The 17,256-nt window shown below is 50.3% G+C and overlaps 1 protein-coding gene, 1 long non-coding RNA gene and 1 gene segment (V, D, J or C); 1 reads left to right on the forward strand and 2 right to left on the reverse strand.

The window, feature by feature from the left end:
- Positions 1–692: 692 nt before the first annotated feature.
- LOC113618009 (T-cell receptor beta chain V region E1-like) lies at positions 693–1,876 on the reverse strand. The segment is given in 2 exon segments: positions 693–1,417; positions 1,701–1,876. Coding segments are annotated over 2 exon segments (384 nt in total).
- A 116-nt stretch (positions 1,877–1,992) lies between these two features.
- Positions 1,993–7,447, forward strand: LOC113618010 (putative DBH-like monooxygenase protein 2). Of its 3 annotated transcripts, XM_027101687.1 has the most exons (4): positions 1,993–2,176; positions 4,791–4,950; positions 6,230–6,408; positions 7,290–7,447. In XM_027101687.1, the coding sequence occupies exons 2-4, from the start codon at positions 4,833–4,835 to the stop codon at positions 7,353–7,355; spliced, it is 363 nt and encodes a 120-aa protein (XP_026957488.1). In that variant the 5' UTR covers positions 1,993–2,176; positions 4,791–4,832; the 3' UTR covers positions 7,356–7,447. The 3 variants fall into 3 exon arrangements, 2 of the variants coding, with proteins under 2 accessions (XP_026957488.1, XP_026957489.1); XR_003431849.1 differs by lacking the exon at positions 6,230–6,408; XM_027101688.1 differs by lacking the exon at positions 1,993–2,176 and having other exon boundaries at positions 4,243–4,950.
- A 4,166-nt stretch (positions 7,448–11,613) lies between these two features.
- On the reverse strand, positions 11,614–16,096 carry LOC113618011 (uncharacterized). Its single transcript, XR_003431850.1, has 3 exons — positions 15,766–16,096; positions 15,394–15,536; positions 11,614–12,997 (listed from the first exon to the last, which is right to left on the reverse strand). It is a non-coding gene; the product is annotated as an uncharacterized LOC113618011 (long non-coding RNA).
- Between the last annotated feature and the right edge of the window lie 1,160 nt (positions 16,097–17,256).

Here is a 17,256-nt window from a genome sequence, read left to right on the forward strand (position 1 = left end):
GGTCTCAGGATGGGGTTCTCTCTCATAACGCCTCTCCCGCTGGTTCCCGGCCATTTGTCTGGGGCTGAGTCTCCTTGTTCTGCCCTCACTCCATGTGTGCCCTTCCTCAGGCTGCAGACCCAGTTCTGAGCCACGGCTTTTAGGTCAATATTTGGTAAGTCCTCCACTATGGAACCCAGACGCTGGTCCTTTCTAGGTCAGGCCCTCTCTGTGGATCTTAATTTTAGAAAGATCGACTTGAGCTTGAGGTGTGAGAAATTTAGGCAGTGCTGAGTGCGGAGAATGTGGATCTAATTGGAAAAAACGTGTGCTTATTTATTCCAGGGGTGTGAGTGGGGGGTCATACGTTGAGATATTCACTCTACTCCTTTTCTGAGCTCCCAGAATTTCTCTGGGTTTCTTTTCAGCACCCCTCTGGGCACTGATACTGGTATTGAAATGCAATATGCTTTTTTTTTTTTTTTTTTGTGGTACGCGGGCCTCTCACTGTTGTGGCCTCTCCCATTGCGGAGCACAGGCTCCGGACGCGCAGGCTCGGCGGCCATGGCTCACGGGCCCAGCTGCTCCGTGGCATGTGGGATCTTCCCGGACCGGGGCACGAACCCACGTCCCCTGCATCGGCAGGCGGACTCTCAACCACTGCACCACCAGGGAAGCCCGCAATATGCCTTTTATACACGCATACTGTGGAGAAAATAGCTAACAGTGATTAAATGCTTCCTACGTGCCTCTGTATTTTCCTAAAGGCTTCACCTGAATTGCGTTGTTAATCCTAGCAGCAACCTTCTGAGTTGGGTAGAGTTACTGTCTGTACTTTGCAGACACAGAAACTAAGTTTCAGTGAGATGAGGTCCTCCCCAAAGCCCCAAGTGGCAGAGTCAAGGCTGCCCCCAGCCCTGCAGAGCCCACGGGTCGATTGCTGTGCTCATTTGGCCGAGTGTCTCTGAAGCGCAGTGGGAAAGTGGCAGGGGAGGTCTGCTTGTAGTAAAGAGGCCAGAAGGGAGTCTCTGGGTGGGGAGGAAGCAGGCTGGGGGACCGTCAGGGCAGAGGAGGACATTGGGTCTGTGGTTGGGAACCAGGGGTGGTTTTTATTCATTTGCCCAAGAAGGATGTCTCACTGTGTCTTTACTGCAGGTGCAGAATAGGGTTCTGCCCTGGGTCACATTGGCCACGTGTAGGTTCAGCTCTGTTTCACCGACCCGCGTGGCTCGGTAATCTGCTCCAGGAAGGGATATGACCTTCTCATCCCCAGAACTCCGCAGTTCGGCCAGCAACTGTAGCTGCCCCTGGAGATCCTGTTGGTACCAGCTCATCCAGGGGTATTGGGAATTCCTCAGGATGCAGTGCAGTGTTTCAGCCTGTCCGCGAGGTACCAGGACCCACCTGGGGCTTTGCTCCACGAAGCTTGTGTCGGCATCTGAAACACACAAGCAGTCCAGGCTAAAGGTTCTGGGGGTAGTAAAGGTAGCTAAAGGTCACTGCCAGAAATAACTAGTTATAGCCGAATCCTGAAGAGGGGGTCCTATGAGTAAGGCGGAGAGGAGGCTGCTGGGAACAGGACGGGCACTCTCACAGGGCGAGGAGATACGCAGATCTGGGATCAGGGAGCAAAACCTTCTGTACCCACAGGGGCCCCAGTGACCCAGTCCCTTTTTCCCTCCCTCAAGCCACCGAGTGGCTGTCTCTGCCTGGCCTCTGACCTGTACTCACTGCACCCATGAGAACCCAGCCCCACAGGATGGGAAACAGGGCCATTCCTGGGCCTCTCCGGCAGGGCAGTGGGACAGGGGACCACGGGACAGGGACAGCCTAGGCAGGAGAGCTCATCTTGGCCTGTAAGGTGGCGACTGGTGTCTGAGACTCTCTGGGCCCGACACTCAAAAGGGAGCGGCTTTTCCAGGAAACTCAAGATCTTATCTTCTCACTGAGGCTCAAACCTCAAACTGGAGTTTCCTGTTTCGGCACGCCAACACGCACTCACTCGTACACACTCCCCGGGCTCACTGGGGGCCTTAGTGAAGGTGCCTGGCCCTGCACCCTCTTAGCTGCTTCGCAGAGATTCCATGCTGAATCCGTGCCTCACGTTTTTGCAAGGAATTAAAATAACTCATTGCAATGAAGCCACACTTGCAGATTGAACAAAGACATCTTCTCATAGGCACAGAGGCTGCTGCAGGTCAGTGTTGGGCGGTCGGCAATGGACACTCATCTCCAGTGACCTGTGTTTTCCTCTGTAAAAGCAAATACAAACCAAATGGAAGAGGCTCAGTTCTCCTGTTGAAAATAAGGGGAGAGACTTCCCTCCCCTCCATTTTCTTAGAGCATTTACTGTAGAAAACTTGTAAGTTCTTTCTGTGTCTCTTTGAAATGCACACACTCTTAAAAGCTAAATCACCTCTTGCCAGCATTAAGACCCAGGAATGTCTTTCTCAAGGACCTGCAACCATCTCTTCGGAATATAAACATCAAGGAAGATGAGCTTAACTTAGTCTAGAGCAGACGGCTGGCACCGAGTTGCAAAATGATTTCATCATAAAGATATAACATGTTTATCTCTCCTTTGGTAAAGCCAATTTGCAAACACAGATAGACAGCCCAATTACCAAGCGACTTCAGCTGTGGATTAACAAAAGGTCCTGTCGAGTCCTCTCATTTGGGGACTAGTTATTGCTTATCTTGAGAACACGTGTGTAGTGGGTTTGATCTGCTGGTCTGTACGATAGGCCGAAATTTCTTTTTGTCTCTGCAATCTCTTAACAAAATGCTTGTGGTGTGTATCACATTCTGACTTAATGATTATTCAATAATAAAACTGTTTTCTTTCTCTTCTACCCTTGTGGAGAGATTTTCTGAGTTGGGAGGGGATTTTGTTTTTAATTGTATTTTCCCAGCAACACACAGTGCTGCCACTTACTGGCAGTGTGAACTTGGACTTCGGTTTCTTCCTCTGTAAGACGAAGATAATGATGAAAGCCATTTCATAGGAGTAAGTGGATTCATACATGAACATTTCTGAGAGTAAAACTTGGCAGAGACTAATCGCTTAATGAGTTGGCCTCTATTATTGCAATTGTAAACTTCCGATAAAAACATAGTGGCTTTTATTGGTCTTTAATCTCCTATCCTTAGTAATCAACTGAGATTCAAATCACAAGTTCTCATACTTTTTAACATTGATAAGAGGCCTCGAGTTTTGGTAACCCATGATCTGGGAAATGAGATTTAAAAGACCCACACCTACCGTGGCTACAACCTCAGCATGTTATAGACAGAGCTATGGAGACACAGAGGGGTCTAGCAACAAAACTTTACTCTTTCAGGACCTGGGGCTGCACAATATTTAAGTTGGTGTCAGGACACTCCATAGATGGAGAAGGGAATTAGAGCAGGGTGAGGCTGCAGACCCATCTTCTGAGAGAGTCTGTGTCGCGGCCCAGCAGTGGTCTGGCCTCCTGGGGGTCTGTGCCTCCCAGAGTCACTATTTTTTCTAATCTGCTGGAGTTTTAATACATGCAACAATACGGTTCACATGAGTCACGGATGGCATTTGGTGATGGCATAATACAGTTTACAATTCACTTGGCTCGCAAGCTTTGAAACCGTGTGGTTCCCGATTTTTTTTAAAATACGGATTTTCATTATGTACAATTCCGTGTGTAACTTCATTAATATTTTCTATATCACACTTTCAAATTTGCATAATCTAAATGTGCACAAAATGTCAATTGCACTGCATTCTAAGTAACGTGCTGATTCCCTTTTTTGGGGGGGAGGCGGGAATCTGATTTTTTTGTACGTAAGTTTCAGGTGTACAGCATTATAATTCAACACCTGTACACACTGCAAAGTGATCTCCACCGCAAGTATGGTTACCATCCATCACCGTGCAGTTGACCCCCTTCACCCACCCCCGTGTCCCCTTCCCCTCGGGTAACCTCTGCTCTGATCTCATGTGCTGAGTCACTCTTGTCTTTGGCCCCCTTACCTATTCCCAGCCACATCCGTCACTCCAGAGAGGGAGAGAGATGAGCTCTGTGAAGCATTGCCCAAATCACACCTCTTGAATACCAGACCAAAGGACACGCGGAGAGGGTGTGTCCTCACCAGCCTCGTGCACTTAATCCTGAGGTTTGCTTCTGAGAAAGTCAACTCTGGGATTTGGATGACTAAAGGAAAGGGGGCTGGGAGAGGGGAGAAAACCATAACTGGGGTTGTGGTGGTCAGCACTCTGGCCGGTGAGTGGGTTGCAGGAAAACGGATCCTGGACCCATCTTGGTTTACAGGGCTGGCAGTCCTATCTCCCGGCCCCATTCTCCATTTGTCTTAATCCCCAAGTGCGATTGGGATCACAGTGTCTCTGACACCCCTGTTATCTCCTCCCCGGGCTCCGGTTCCTCAAGGTCTGTGACTCCCCAGGCTCCACCCTCTGGCCTTGGCCAGGCTCCCGTCCTGGGCCAGAGTAAGCCTCTTCCTTCCAGGTGGCTGCTTGGCTCCCTACCTTCTCTGCCTGCTCAGAGGTGGGTGGTATGCTTGCCCTCTTGGGAACGGTGTCTTCTCCCCACCGCGCCCCACTTACTACTCAGTTACTACTCACAGCAGCTGCAAACAACCTCAGCTGGGTCCTTACCAGCTTTGATGGGCTCCATAGGTAATGAGAAGAACACGCGTGGCCTGAATGGAGGCGTAAACGGAGGTGCCCTCACTCAAGCTGGATTCCTGTGTGGAGGTGTGTGGTCCGGATTCTGTGATGGAGGAGGCCCTCGAAGCATGTATCCTTGTTAATTTTTCAGATCCTCACCATTGTCTGATGGAGGAAGAACACTGAGGGTCAAATGATTATCAGCTCTGTCACTCACACTGGAAGAAAGAACTCTAGGATTAGAGACTTTGGTCCCCTCCCTAAGGAGCAGCCAGCAAATGACACCAGCTCCCTCCACCAGGACAAGCCAGGTACAGACGCCTCCAGGGGGCTGCGTGTCTTATGGGTGTCTGTGACCTAAGGAAATAGTGCAAAGAGCACCATCCTGGGGGCAGGGCCCCTATGGCCTCGCAGTTAGCTCTGCCGCCGACGGATGGGGTTCGGGCACTACACATGTTACTCCCTGATGTTCCCATTTCCTCATCAAAAAATTAAGTGGACTGGAATGTTTGGAAAATCAAGTGGATCTAAAGTTCCTTTTCACTCTGGTGTTCTGATATTTTAATATTCCTCTGCGTTTCTTCTGTTTGCCTCGTACCAAAGAGCTTGCCAGCGGGGAAGTTGGCCAAGACTCCAGTGGAGGGTCCCCGAAGGTGACTTCTCCAAATGGCAATCTGTGGAAGGAAGGGCAACATGCAGAGTATCCCAAAGGCAAATTCACATTTATTCCCCTTTTCTCCCTCTCCTTCCCCTCCTCCGCCTCTTTGCTCCTCCCCAGCGACGTGCAGAAACTTGCAGCTGCCCCAGACGTGCCCATCTGGAAAGCTGATTATGGCTCCTTCACCTCTACATGTCCTTCCAGGGATTAGTAGTAAAGACTCCTCCAGGAGATGGAGACCATAGCCTTCCCCTCCGCATTTCCCAACACCTCCTCTCCTCCTGCACTGTAGGGAGGCTGGAAGGCAGGGCCACTTGGAGTCCCACTCCCTGTCTGTGCATCACTTCTATATAGAGACAAAATAGAAAATGCCCGTAAGAAGTTGGGGTGAGGGACATGTGCCAGAGGCCAGAGCGCTCAGTAAGAACATCCAAGGATACAGGGATGGTGGGGGCAGAAACGGAGAGAATGGAAGGACGGAGAGAGAAATAGAGGGAGAGGCAGGGAGAAATAAAACCTCCTTGATTCTGCAGGGTCCCCATGGGTAGGACACTGGTATTGGGTCAGGAGGGAGGAGACTGAGTGATTCATTCCCAAGAATTTCACGCCAGGTCCCTACTCCAGGGCAAGGGCAACCTTCTCTGGGCACCTTACGCCTCCAAGTTGTGTAAGTGGTACCACTCTGAACCCAGAGATAATGAGATCAGAAGAGTCCCAGTCTGTCCCTCCCCCGTGGCACGGTACCTAGCACAGGCAGAGGTACATATAAGTCCATACTTCTTGAGTGTCCGTCTAAGGAGAGATGCTTCAGACCCCAGGAGCCATGGCCTGTGCCCTTCTCTTTCGGCTTCTCCTACTTACGGCCCTGCCGACCTCCTCTCAAGGCAACCACCTGGGCCTCACATCACGTCTGCGTTATTCCATGTTCCTAGATCCTTCTAATGTTACTTTCCTGCACTGGGACTTTGACCTTGAGGCTGAGGTCGTCACTTTTGAGCTCCAGGTCCAGACAGCTGGCTGGGTGGGCCTGGGTATCACAAATAGCTACACCATGGTGGGAAGCAATCTGGTTGTTGGAGGAGTCTCGCCGGACGGCAATGTCTATTTCTCGGTGAGTGTGAGGGTGACTCCCTCCCGTGAGGGTCTCTTGCTGGGTGGAGGGTGGCTCTGAGTCCAGGAAGGATCCACATTTTCCAAACACATCCAGGCCCAGAGCACCAACTGATGGCTGACCTCTCCCTACAGAAATGGTCCATTGGAGAGTTTGAATCTAGGTCTTCCAGACTGCATGTCTGTAAGTTGCCAAGGGAATGGAGCCATTGGACTGAAAGAGAGAGAGTCCTGGACCACAGTCTCGGTGCAGGTCACTGGGGGAAGAGTCAAAGCTGTTTGGTACACAGTCCTCATCTTCAGTTACCTTTAGGATCAGTCAAATAGACCACAACATAAAATAATCTAACAACAACAGCACCTGCAACAATAATAGCTTAAAATTGTTACTCATTTTTGGTTAAGCAGCCATTGGTCCAAATTCTTTGCACATTAAACCTCACAGCATCACCATGAGGTTTCTTCCCCCATTTTACAGATGAAGACGCAGCTCACCTGTCTCCCAGTCTCACTCAATCTGAACTTCATTTATATGGCGAAGTGCCCATGTTAAGAGCCCCATGAGAAGAGGAATAGCGTAGACAGTTCAGAGAATAAGTGAGCTTTTAAGACTTGGGGATACAGGAATATTAGGATTTATGGAGATGAGATTTGAAATGGGAGAAGCAAAGCAAGGTCAAGTGGTTAAACTCCATCACTGTCCATCCCTCTTCCCCACGAATCCCCCGTTGATGCCATGCTCTGTCCTAGGAGCAAATTATAATACAGAGCTGGGTTCTGCTAATTTGGTACTTTATTGGGGCTAAATGGACCCAGACTACTCTGAACCCGTGACCACGTAGGGCTCCTGGTTCTTACCCCTTCACCTTTCCTGGACCCTAGAATCAGCACCTGGTGGATGAAGACGCTCTGGAGGAGGGAGCCAGGACACAGAGCTGCAGGCACTGACAGAAGACACCATCTATACCACCATGTGCTTCTCCAGGCCCTTCTGCTCCTGTGACCCTCAAGACCAAGACATCACGGTAAAAGAGGGAGGAGAGAGGAGCATTTGCTCACAAGCAGCCTTCCTTCTAGGAGGTGAAGTCACCCCCAACCTGGAATGGCCATGCCTGTCAGGCAGCCAGTCTTGGTTCCAGGGCCCTCGTCTCTCTCAGCCTTCCCAGGCACGGCCCCAATCCTGCCGCCTCTGATTCCACCAGCCCTCTACAGGTGGCCTCCCACTGACTCAGCCCCATGCCACCCTCCCTAGTGTCCCCTCCTGAAGAACCTTGTCTGATCTCCTTGAACTTCAGTGTCATGAACCAGATGTGGACACAGGCTCAGAGAGGGGACATGAGAGGGGGTGTGACTTACTCAACATCTCCAGCAAGTCAGCCTCTAGGCAGAACTGGAACCTGACTAGTTCTGACCCCCAGTCTGAAGTGTTCTCCTTTCTGAAACCGCTAGGTGGCATTTTGGGGGGCTCCAAGGAGCTCTGGTTCTTTATGTCTCAGTGCAGAAAGAATCCAGGGAGACGCAAAGTGATAGATAAGAAGTGAGTTATTAGAATAGGAAGCTTGTGAGGCTTATATCAGGTGGGTGAGAGGGTGCCGCCCCAGAGAACTTAGTGGTCTACAGTTTTACAATCAAAGGAAAACTGGGGAGGGGGAGAAGACCAACTTCTTCCTCATTCTTGAGTAGACACAAGCTTCCATCATCAGCTCTGCCTCCAGGTTGGGCAGGGGAGTTTTCTTGTCCCAACATGATCAAGCCAGGACTGTCGTGGTACTACGGAAAAGTTATTTCAGGTCTCAGTACAGTGAGGGTCTTTCACTTTGACATGTCACCTTTCCATAAATTATTGTTTTCTATGTGTGCAGAGAGCATGTCCTAGGGGTCATTAACTTACTGAGCTCACTGGGAAGGATATGGGTCTCAGGTCACCATTGTTTTATTGTTTGGGGGCATGTCTCACGCTTCTGTTGCATGGTTTTGTTGCTAAGCAAGCCTGCTTGGTTTTGTGGTTAAGTAAACCTGCTTTCTTGAGTGATCATTAACTTACAGGGGTCCGCCATACTTTTTTCTCTACTTACAATCCCCTTGTGGTATTAACTATTTAATCACCTAGTTTGTCCCTTCACTCTGTCCCAGTAAGTTCCACTGTGTCGATGTGAGCAAGTGGCTTGTGTCAGTGGTTGGATGTGGGTGTGTGCAAGGTGCTGCTCGTGGGCTGCAGCACCTCGATGCCCCCAGAGTGACACTGTGAGGGTGCTTGCCACCTACGGCCCAGATGACACTCTGAAGCTGGATCGGGAGCGTACTTTTGTGAGTCCATCTACAAATTGTCCACCCCGATGATCTCGATGTCCCCGAGGACACCATCATCCATGACTTGGAGATCACTGATGTAAGGCCCCTCCTCCCCACCCAGCCACCTCCAGCCACTGCCCACCTTCGTCTCAATCCAGACCTTCCTCTTGCACCCAATATTCAGTACGTTCCTGGAACTGAGGTTCCTCTGACTCCCCTTGGTCCCCCGAGGATGGTCAAACTGGCTCTCAAGTGGCCGCCCTTCCCCGACCTGTCCCTTCCCCTGCTTCTCCAGGAGACTCCCTACCACCTGCTCAGCCTCTGTGTGTCCTTCTCCAGTTCTTCATCCCAGAGGATGACACCACGTACGCCTGCACCTTCCTCCCTCTCTCCATCGTTAGCAAGAAGCACCGTATCTACAAGGTACCATGAAACAGACTTCAGGACATTGTCAAGGTGGTTGAGACAGGCAGTGGGCATGGCTGACTCTGAAGAGATGGTGTTCAGAAAACTGCTGGGAGGATGAAGGAGGGAGGTGGTCAGGAGAACACGGGGGCCAGGCCAGGTTTGGTGGAGGTGGCAGTTTCATGATTTCCCGAGCCCAGAACTACAGCTCCCAGCACTGTTTTATTCACGCCCCACAGTGCAGCAGCGATTTTGATGACGGTCATTGGTTAATAAGTGTTTGCAAAGAACAAAGTATAAGTCCTGTCCTGGGCCCAGAATTGTGTTCTCTTAGCCCAGGAGGAGGTGCAGGCTGGGGAGACGTGGCCAAAGGCTGTCAAGTCGGGAAAGTCTGGCTAGAGGAAACTCAAGTCGGTCATCTGACTTCACATTTGAGTGATTTCAATTTTGATCGAATAAATAAAAGTGTGACCTTACAATGAGTGGCAAATGTGTGGGAGCCATTGTTTTCTTTAGAGAGTGAATCCAACAAGGCACGATCACATGCTCAAATACAGAGAACTGACGGGGTTCTTAAGGGAAAGTAGAAAGTCTTGGGATGTTCCCGGCTGGATCAAGTGTGTTGTGCTATCAGGAAGGGATTTTAAAAGGGTGAGGGCTGAGAGAGGAGTCAGACTGAGTGCAGGGGAAATGATAGGTTGGGGAAGGAAAAAAAAACAGAGGAAACAGAAGAGAAAGAGAGAGAAGTGGGGACGGGCATAGTTTTATTTGGGGAAAAGGAATAGGGGGGATAAGAACATGGCCCAGAAGATCTTGACCACACTCTGTCCTGCGTCCCCCGCCCAGTTTGAGCCCAAGTTGGTCCATCACAAGGAGACGACGGTGCACCACATCCTGGTGTACCGCCTGCGGCAACACCAGTGCTCTGCCCAAGGGCATCAGCGACTGCTACGGGGCCGACCCCGCCTCCTCCCTCTGCTCACAGGTCATCGTGGGCTGGGCTGTCGGGGACACCGTGAGTCGTGTGATGAGAGAAATCAGCCGCTAAGGGGACACGTGTGGTTGGGCAACTGGGATCGTTGGATTGATGGAAGGTGGGGAAACGGGAGGTCTGGGACGAGGGCCAAAAGACAAGGGCAGGCCCGGGTCCCTGCACCTACTTCCCAGCCATTCTTGCCGCCAAATCACCCTCCATCCAACAGAGTTACCAGTTTCCAGGTGACGTGGGTATCTCTACTGGGATGGCTTTGGACCCCCAGTGGGTCCGACTGGAGATTCACTACAGCAATTTGCAGTCTTCCTGGTGAGCGCCTAGAGCATTTACGGGAGAGCGGCGGTGCGGCTGGCTGAGCCCTCTAGGTGTCGGGAAGGGGTGCAGGATGCACGCCTACGTCTTCTGCTGGCAGCGCCCCCCCGCCCCCCCTCCACTTTCCCAGGCCCTCTTCCTCCCCACCGTGCGACACGGTCTCCTGCATCCTGTGATTGGTCCTTCCTGCACCAGGTGTGTATGGCTCCTCGGGGATTCGAGTGTACTACACGGCGCAGCTACGCAAATATGACATGGGTGTCCTGCAGCTGGGCTTCTGCACTTTGCCCATCCACTTCATACCCCCGGGTGCCGAGTCCTTCGCGTCCTATGGGCTGTGTAAGGCGGAGAAGTTTGACGAGGTGAAGCTGGGAGGCACCCCTCCTCCCCTGAGCTTCCCGGTTCCCCATCGCAAATCTGCTGTGACCCACAAGGCACAGCTTGAGCCCCAGATTTGGAGAATGACCACTGCCTGGTGCTCAGGAAAATCGCTCACCTGAATGGGGCGGGGGAGCCAGGAGGCAGGGCTGCGGGGCAGGAAGAGGGGCCAGGAGGTCCAGTAGGGGCTAAAGGGGTGTGTCTCAGTCATAAGACGAAGGTGTCAGATGTGAAAGGAGGAAACCGAGGAGCGGGGCCAGACGAGAGTTCCTGACAAGCCAGGTGGTCTCCTCCCTGCCACAGATGAACGGGGCCCCGGTGCCTGACATCCAGGTCTGCGGCTACCTGTTCCACACCCACTTGGCTGGCCGCACTCTGCAGGCCGTGCAATACAGGTAAGGAAGACACGGATTGGAAGCTCTCCCTTCTGTATTTGGAAATAAATGTTAGCAATAATTATTTATTCTGCGGCATGACGTTATGCTCAGTTGGGAGTAGGAGAAGCTAGAACTATCCCTAGAGTAGTGACGACAGGAATATGACAGTGGAGGGAGCTTTTTCATTTTACGGGCAATCTGTGCCCACAGAATGACTGCACACGCTGCTTCTTTGTTGATAGGCCCCCTCCCTGCTTCATCCTCTCCTTATTCCTGTCCCCTCCCCTTGTCCCCCTTCAGAAATGGAACACAACGCCAAACAATCTGGAAAGATGATACCTATGACTTGAATCTGCAGGAGACTTGAGATTTACCTTCTTGAGTGGCCATCAAGCCAGTGGGAGCCTGTGGGGAGGCATGGCTGGCATTGGGGGAAGGCAGGGTCAGCACTCACTACTGTTAGCCAAGAGGACTGTACCAGTCCCTCTGTGTCTTACTTTGAGCCTTTGTTTCGCTCTGCACAGGGAGATGAATTGTTGGTAGGGTGTCACTATCAGATGCTGGACCACGACTCCTTGACTTTTGTAAGTACCTCTCTCCCCATCGTGGTCAATGACAGTAGCCTCAGAATAGAGCCCCATCCCTGGCCTTGGCCATCACGTGACTCAGATTATTCCAGCTGAAGCCCCTTTCTTTCTCCAATGGTATTACCCAGGCACATGGGGCTTCATGCTCTCGCATCCCCATGACTGTAAGATGGGTACAAGGATTCCCGTCTTCTCTGTCAACAACCCACTAAGATTATGAAAGGAAAGCATGTGATAGTGTCTAAGAGCGTGGACTCTGGGCCTGATCGCCTGGGTCTGAATGTCAACATGATCATTAATAACTTTATAACCTTAGACAAATTATCAGATTCCTTGTGTCTCAGTTTCCTAATTCTCAAAAGAATTAATACTATCTATCTCATAAGATTTAGGGGAGAGTTGATTAACACGCCTAAAACATCTAGATCATTGCCCGACTTTTAGTAGATTGTCAGAGTTAGCTATTATTATTATGGTCACAAGGAACCCATATTTTGTGTGTCAGGAATGTCTCAGTGTCTGTAGGATTCAAAATGGATTGCATGCTTCCAAGGAAGAAAATACAGCCATACAAAGGATTACAACACAAGTTAGAAAGTAAAATACACCGTAAGAGAAGAATGGGGAAAACGCACTAGGGGAATTCACAGGGGAACAAAATCATCAGGTCCTATTACAGTGACCTGAACATGTGACATATTTGAGTGGGTCCTGCTTTTGACATGTAGAGATGGGGAATTCCAGGGAAGCTCAAAGGGAGTGGCTTTTTTGGGAAACTCGGTATCTTATCTCATCTTCTCAACCATCTTTTCTCAAACCAGGGCAATAGCAATGGAAATGTAGAGGATGGGGAAGATACGTGGGATATTTCTTTGGAAATAATATCAATAATTGTCCACCAATTAGAAACACAGGAGGAGAAAGCAAATGTGGTGAGAAGTAGTAAATAACAATTAGTGAGCTGGCTCAAGGTTAAGGGAAAAGGAAAACAGTCTCATTGGTAGAATGATCACCTAATCTAGTTTCTGCCTACCTTGTTCCTCTCTCTCTGCATGCCTGTGTATCTCTGTCTCTCCATCTCTCTCTCTCTCTCTTCTTCTCCAGGGGGGTCCCAGCACCGTTAATGAGATGTGCCTCATCTTTCTCTTCTACTATATCCGAAACAACATCTCCAGCTGCATGGGGTACGCTGACATCATCTACGTGGCCCATGTGCTGGGGGAGGAGGCATCAGAGTGAGTCATCCTGAAAGATAAGACCCTTAAGAGTGACCTCTAGAAGTCAGATCACTTGTGTACAAAGTATTTGTCTGCCTTTTTCTCATGCACTACCTGATTCAAAGACTGTTTACTTTCAAGTAGTGACCCTTAATTACTTGGGACTAAGGGGCCTCCCTGAGACTGATGAAAGCACTGAAACTCCTTTCCAAGAAAAATGCACATCTTTGCAGACACATCCTATTTCACCTATAATTTCAGGACATTTATAGTTTCCCTGAAGTCACCCTATCAACCTTCTTGGACTTCATGGCCCCCAGATTAAGAAACACTTCTTTAAAGAGTCAGAACTTTCTTTTTTTTTTTTTTTTTTTTTTTTTGCGGTACGCGGGCCTCTCACTGTTGTGGCCTCTCCCGTTGCTGAGCACAGGCTCCGGACGCGCAGGCTCAGCGGCCATGGCTCACAGGCCCAGCCGCTCCGCGGCATGTGGGATCTTCCCGGACCGGGGCACGAACCCGCGTCCCCTGCACCGGCAGGTGGACTCTCAACCACTGCGCCACCAGGGAAGTCCAGAACTTTCTCTTTTTCACTTTTAAAAATCCTCTTCTCTGAGCTCTGATGATATTTCTCCTGCCAAGCTCACAGTTGTGCCATTGAGTTGTAAGACATTCCTTATGGTTTATGCCAACATGGAACTGATGCTAACAAAAGTGAGGCTATTTTATACACATTTTGTCAAAGCTTTCAGTCAACCCTAAACTACTGTCTGTTCTTCCTGCCCATGACAGTTCCATGGAGGGCATGATGGCCATGAACAATGTGGAATGGACTCCGGAGAACATTAAAAAGGCTGAGAAGGCCTGCGAGGAGGCCCAGCAGATGGTGATAATAAAGACCATTGACATAAGTGTCCCAGGAGACACCACCCTCCCAGGGTTAGGGATGGAGGGGAGTGGGAGGGTACTGGACGAGGCCGGAAAAGAGAAGAATGAGGGGTATGAATGCCAATGGCAGGAACGCTGGGTCAAAGAAGGAGAAGCTGAGGGAGCAGAAAGAGCACTGATGTTGCTGTGGGTGTGGATGGTAGTCTCCCATCTAGCCTGTGAGGCTGCAAGTCCTGGGGATGACCAAGTAAGGTCTTAGGAGAGGAAAGGAGGTGGGGATGCTTCCACCTTCACCCATTTTCTCCCTTCTCCTGCAGAAGCTAGTGGAAAACAGAACAGGCTGGATTCCGGAAATCATCCCTGCTCCCCGGGGTCCTTGCTTAGAGTCCTCCAGAGGCAAAGTGGAGCCCCAGGACAGAACCCCTGTAGGCTTCAGGGCTGCCCCCATGACCCTCTCGGGCTCCAGCACTGCCACACCAAGGCACCTCCCCCTGACTGCCCTCTTGTTTGGGCAGGGGGCCGTGTCTTGGCTCCTAGCCACCCTGCGGGCTGGAGCCTGATACCGTTTCCTCATGCCACATACTCAGGCCCCTCCCTGTTCAGGCCTCCCCTTATCACCAAACACAGAAACTCCCTCTGCTTTGGCCCCCAAAGTCCTCCATCTGTGCCCTTCTCATGACTTCGGCCATGAACCTGCAGGCTTGGGTGTGACACAGAGTCCCTAACGCCTTTCCCATGACGAGCTCGGCAACCCATCCTTTAAAGCTTTAGAAGCATTGGTGGGACCACACATTTTCTAACAAAATCTAGATTCAAGGCTGGGTGAGGTGATGGGTCTCTGAGCAGTCCAGTGCCCCAGCTTGACTGAGGGGATGCCGCGTGGGGAGGAGGGGGCTTGAATGCAGAGGCGGGAGCCCTGTAACCCCTCCTCAGCCCATGCTGGCCTTGGAGCGGCTCCGGTTTCTCTTTTCTCCTGACATTTTTGTCCAACCCTCCCTGTGAGGCAGAGACAGCAAGCCACATGTGTGATTTGCAGTAAAGGAAGGTGCTCTGTTTACAAGGAACAAAGCTCAAGACACCAAGTTAAATAGAATTCACCTCGATTCCTGTCGCCATCTCTTTCCTTGGAGCCTCCGGTCCAGGAGAGACAGCTGGGAGGTCTCTTGAATGGCTCAGGATAAGGCATCCAGAGGGCAGTGGAGGGCTGGCTGCCCAGGCTTGGGCAGCACCTAATGCAGGCCTTGCTTGCCTCACCTGTGCCTCCACTGTCAGATGATCTTTATTTACTCGACAAGTATCACGTTCTCAACATTCAGATCACCAGGTGTCAAGAGCCTAACTGGCCAGGGAGGCTGACTTGGGCTCTGAGAACAGGTCCAGGGCATGCTAGTGCATGAACCGCCTTGCTCACGGTTCCTACCTTCTGGAAGGGACCCCCACCCTGAATACTCCGAGGTATTTAGAGGGATCCTAACTCCCTGGAGATCAGGGATCTAGCCTCCGTAAACTCCTCGCCACTGCTTGAGGGGCCGAGCTTACCCGAAGCCAGAGGGATCGTCTGGGTTCACTGCTGGGCTTCTCTGCTGTCAACATTCAAGTGAAATGAAGGCTCTCCTTTAGGTCGTAATCTTAAAACATGGCTGAGGCCCTTTGACGGCAGTCTGAAGTGCACAAATTACATTCTACAGCGTGAAGAAACACACAGATAAAAATGAATCTAGACAGAAACTTAAAACAATCTAAAGAGACCTTTTCTCTCTGGTTTGCCCAATTAACAAATAAGTCTGACATTTCTATTCCAATCTGTGTTACTCCAAGCCCCCCAGGCAAATTCTTTCGACCTCGATCTTTTCGGTAAACACAAAAAGACAAAAACAGAAGAACCTCCTGGCTGGGTTTCTGATGACAAACCTCGGTCTGTGCTACAGCCTTATTCTCGGGTCTGTCTTGACAAGTTCAAGTCAGCTGGGCAGCTACTCCAAGGTTCTGCAGCCAGGATCTTCTAATGCTCCATTTGTATAGCTCATGGCCCTGTGCAGTTCCTCTCCTCTGTACCCACTTCAATTTCTGGTTCTTATTAAGCCTTCCTTCTTTCAGTTTGTTTTCCTCTCCATCTCTTGATCTCAGCATTTAGTCGCCATGCACATATTCATTGAGCATCCTCTGTGAGCTTGACATTAGGTCAGAACAGAAGCCACCTAAATGAACAGGAAATGGACAAGCACCCCCCCCCCCCCGCCCTTGTGGAGCTGAGGTGAAGCTTCTATGAGCCCCTGGTTGGCCATTTTCTCCTTGGGTTCACAGCATCCACCTCTGAGTCTTGCCCAGTGCCACGGGTCATTTCCCCTGCTGCTGACTGCCTCCAGCGAGGAACTGTATTTATATCAACCTATGGAGAATGATTTGTTCCTATATTTAAAAGGGATGCATTTATATTGATATTATGCATATATATTAGACGGGGAAGTATTCCTACACAGGGTAGGAGCGTGAATTAGATGACCTCAAGTGTTTTTCCAGTTTATGTGTTTTGTGACTGCGGTTTCCAGAAAGCCTAATGATACACTACAAAAAGAAGGGCTCAGAGTTGAGGTGGAAAGGGATGACCCCAACTTCCTCCTAGAACCTTCTGGCACATGGGTCTCTGTCATTCCTCTTCCCTCAGTGGTCTCGAAGTTCAGGTCAGCTCTGAGTGACTCTGAGACTGTAACTCTTTTTGCATCTCACCTCCTCTACTCAAAACTCCATCTTAAATGTGGAGAGCAAATAAGGGATGTATTCCCTCATTACTTTTTTCTGTGATGACAAGAGGACCCACAGGCTAATGTTTACAAGGATCTGGTCTTTCCTGAGGAATAAGAATATTTTGTTACAATTTCAAATTTATAGGAAAGTCGCAAGAATTCCCACAGGCCCTAAAATGAGCTTTATCCATTGTTTATACTTTGCCCCATTTCTCTCCCTCCCTCTCTCCTCTCTTCCCGTCTCTTCTATTTTTCTTCTCCAACTCCTTCTGCTTCTTCCTCCTTCCCCTGTCTCTCTGTCTCCCTCTCCTTCATGACCTGATAACTTAGTTTCTTATTCCTGTTTGCTAGAATTCTCACCACGTTTAAATTCCTGCTATACTTAGCTGAGACGAACAAGAAAGCTCCCCGACTCCACTGCTCCACCACAGCAGTGACACCCAACCTTGACAGCATATCAGAGTCACCTGGGTGATGGGAGCAGCAACCAGGCATTAGTGAATGATTAAACTCTCCAGGTGTTTCCAATATGCATCCGAGATTGAGGACCACTGAACCAGAAGTTCAACTGCCCTTAACTAGTCTATTTCCTGGATGGGCAGGAATCCCATTCTGGTTTCACATATTGAAGCCACGGCACAGGCACTGACCAGTCCAA

The sequence above is a fragment of the Aethalodelphis obliquidens genome, unplaced genomic scaffold (assembly GCF_003676395.1).
Source record: "Aethalodelphis obliquidens isolate GAN/ISIS:26980383/991018 unplaced genomic scaffold, ASM367639v1 scaffold5, whole genome shotgun sequence".
Taxonomy (NCBI): Eukaryota; Metazoa; Chordata; class Mammalia; order Artiodactyla; family Delphinidae; genus Aethalodelphis; species Aethalodelphis obliquidens.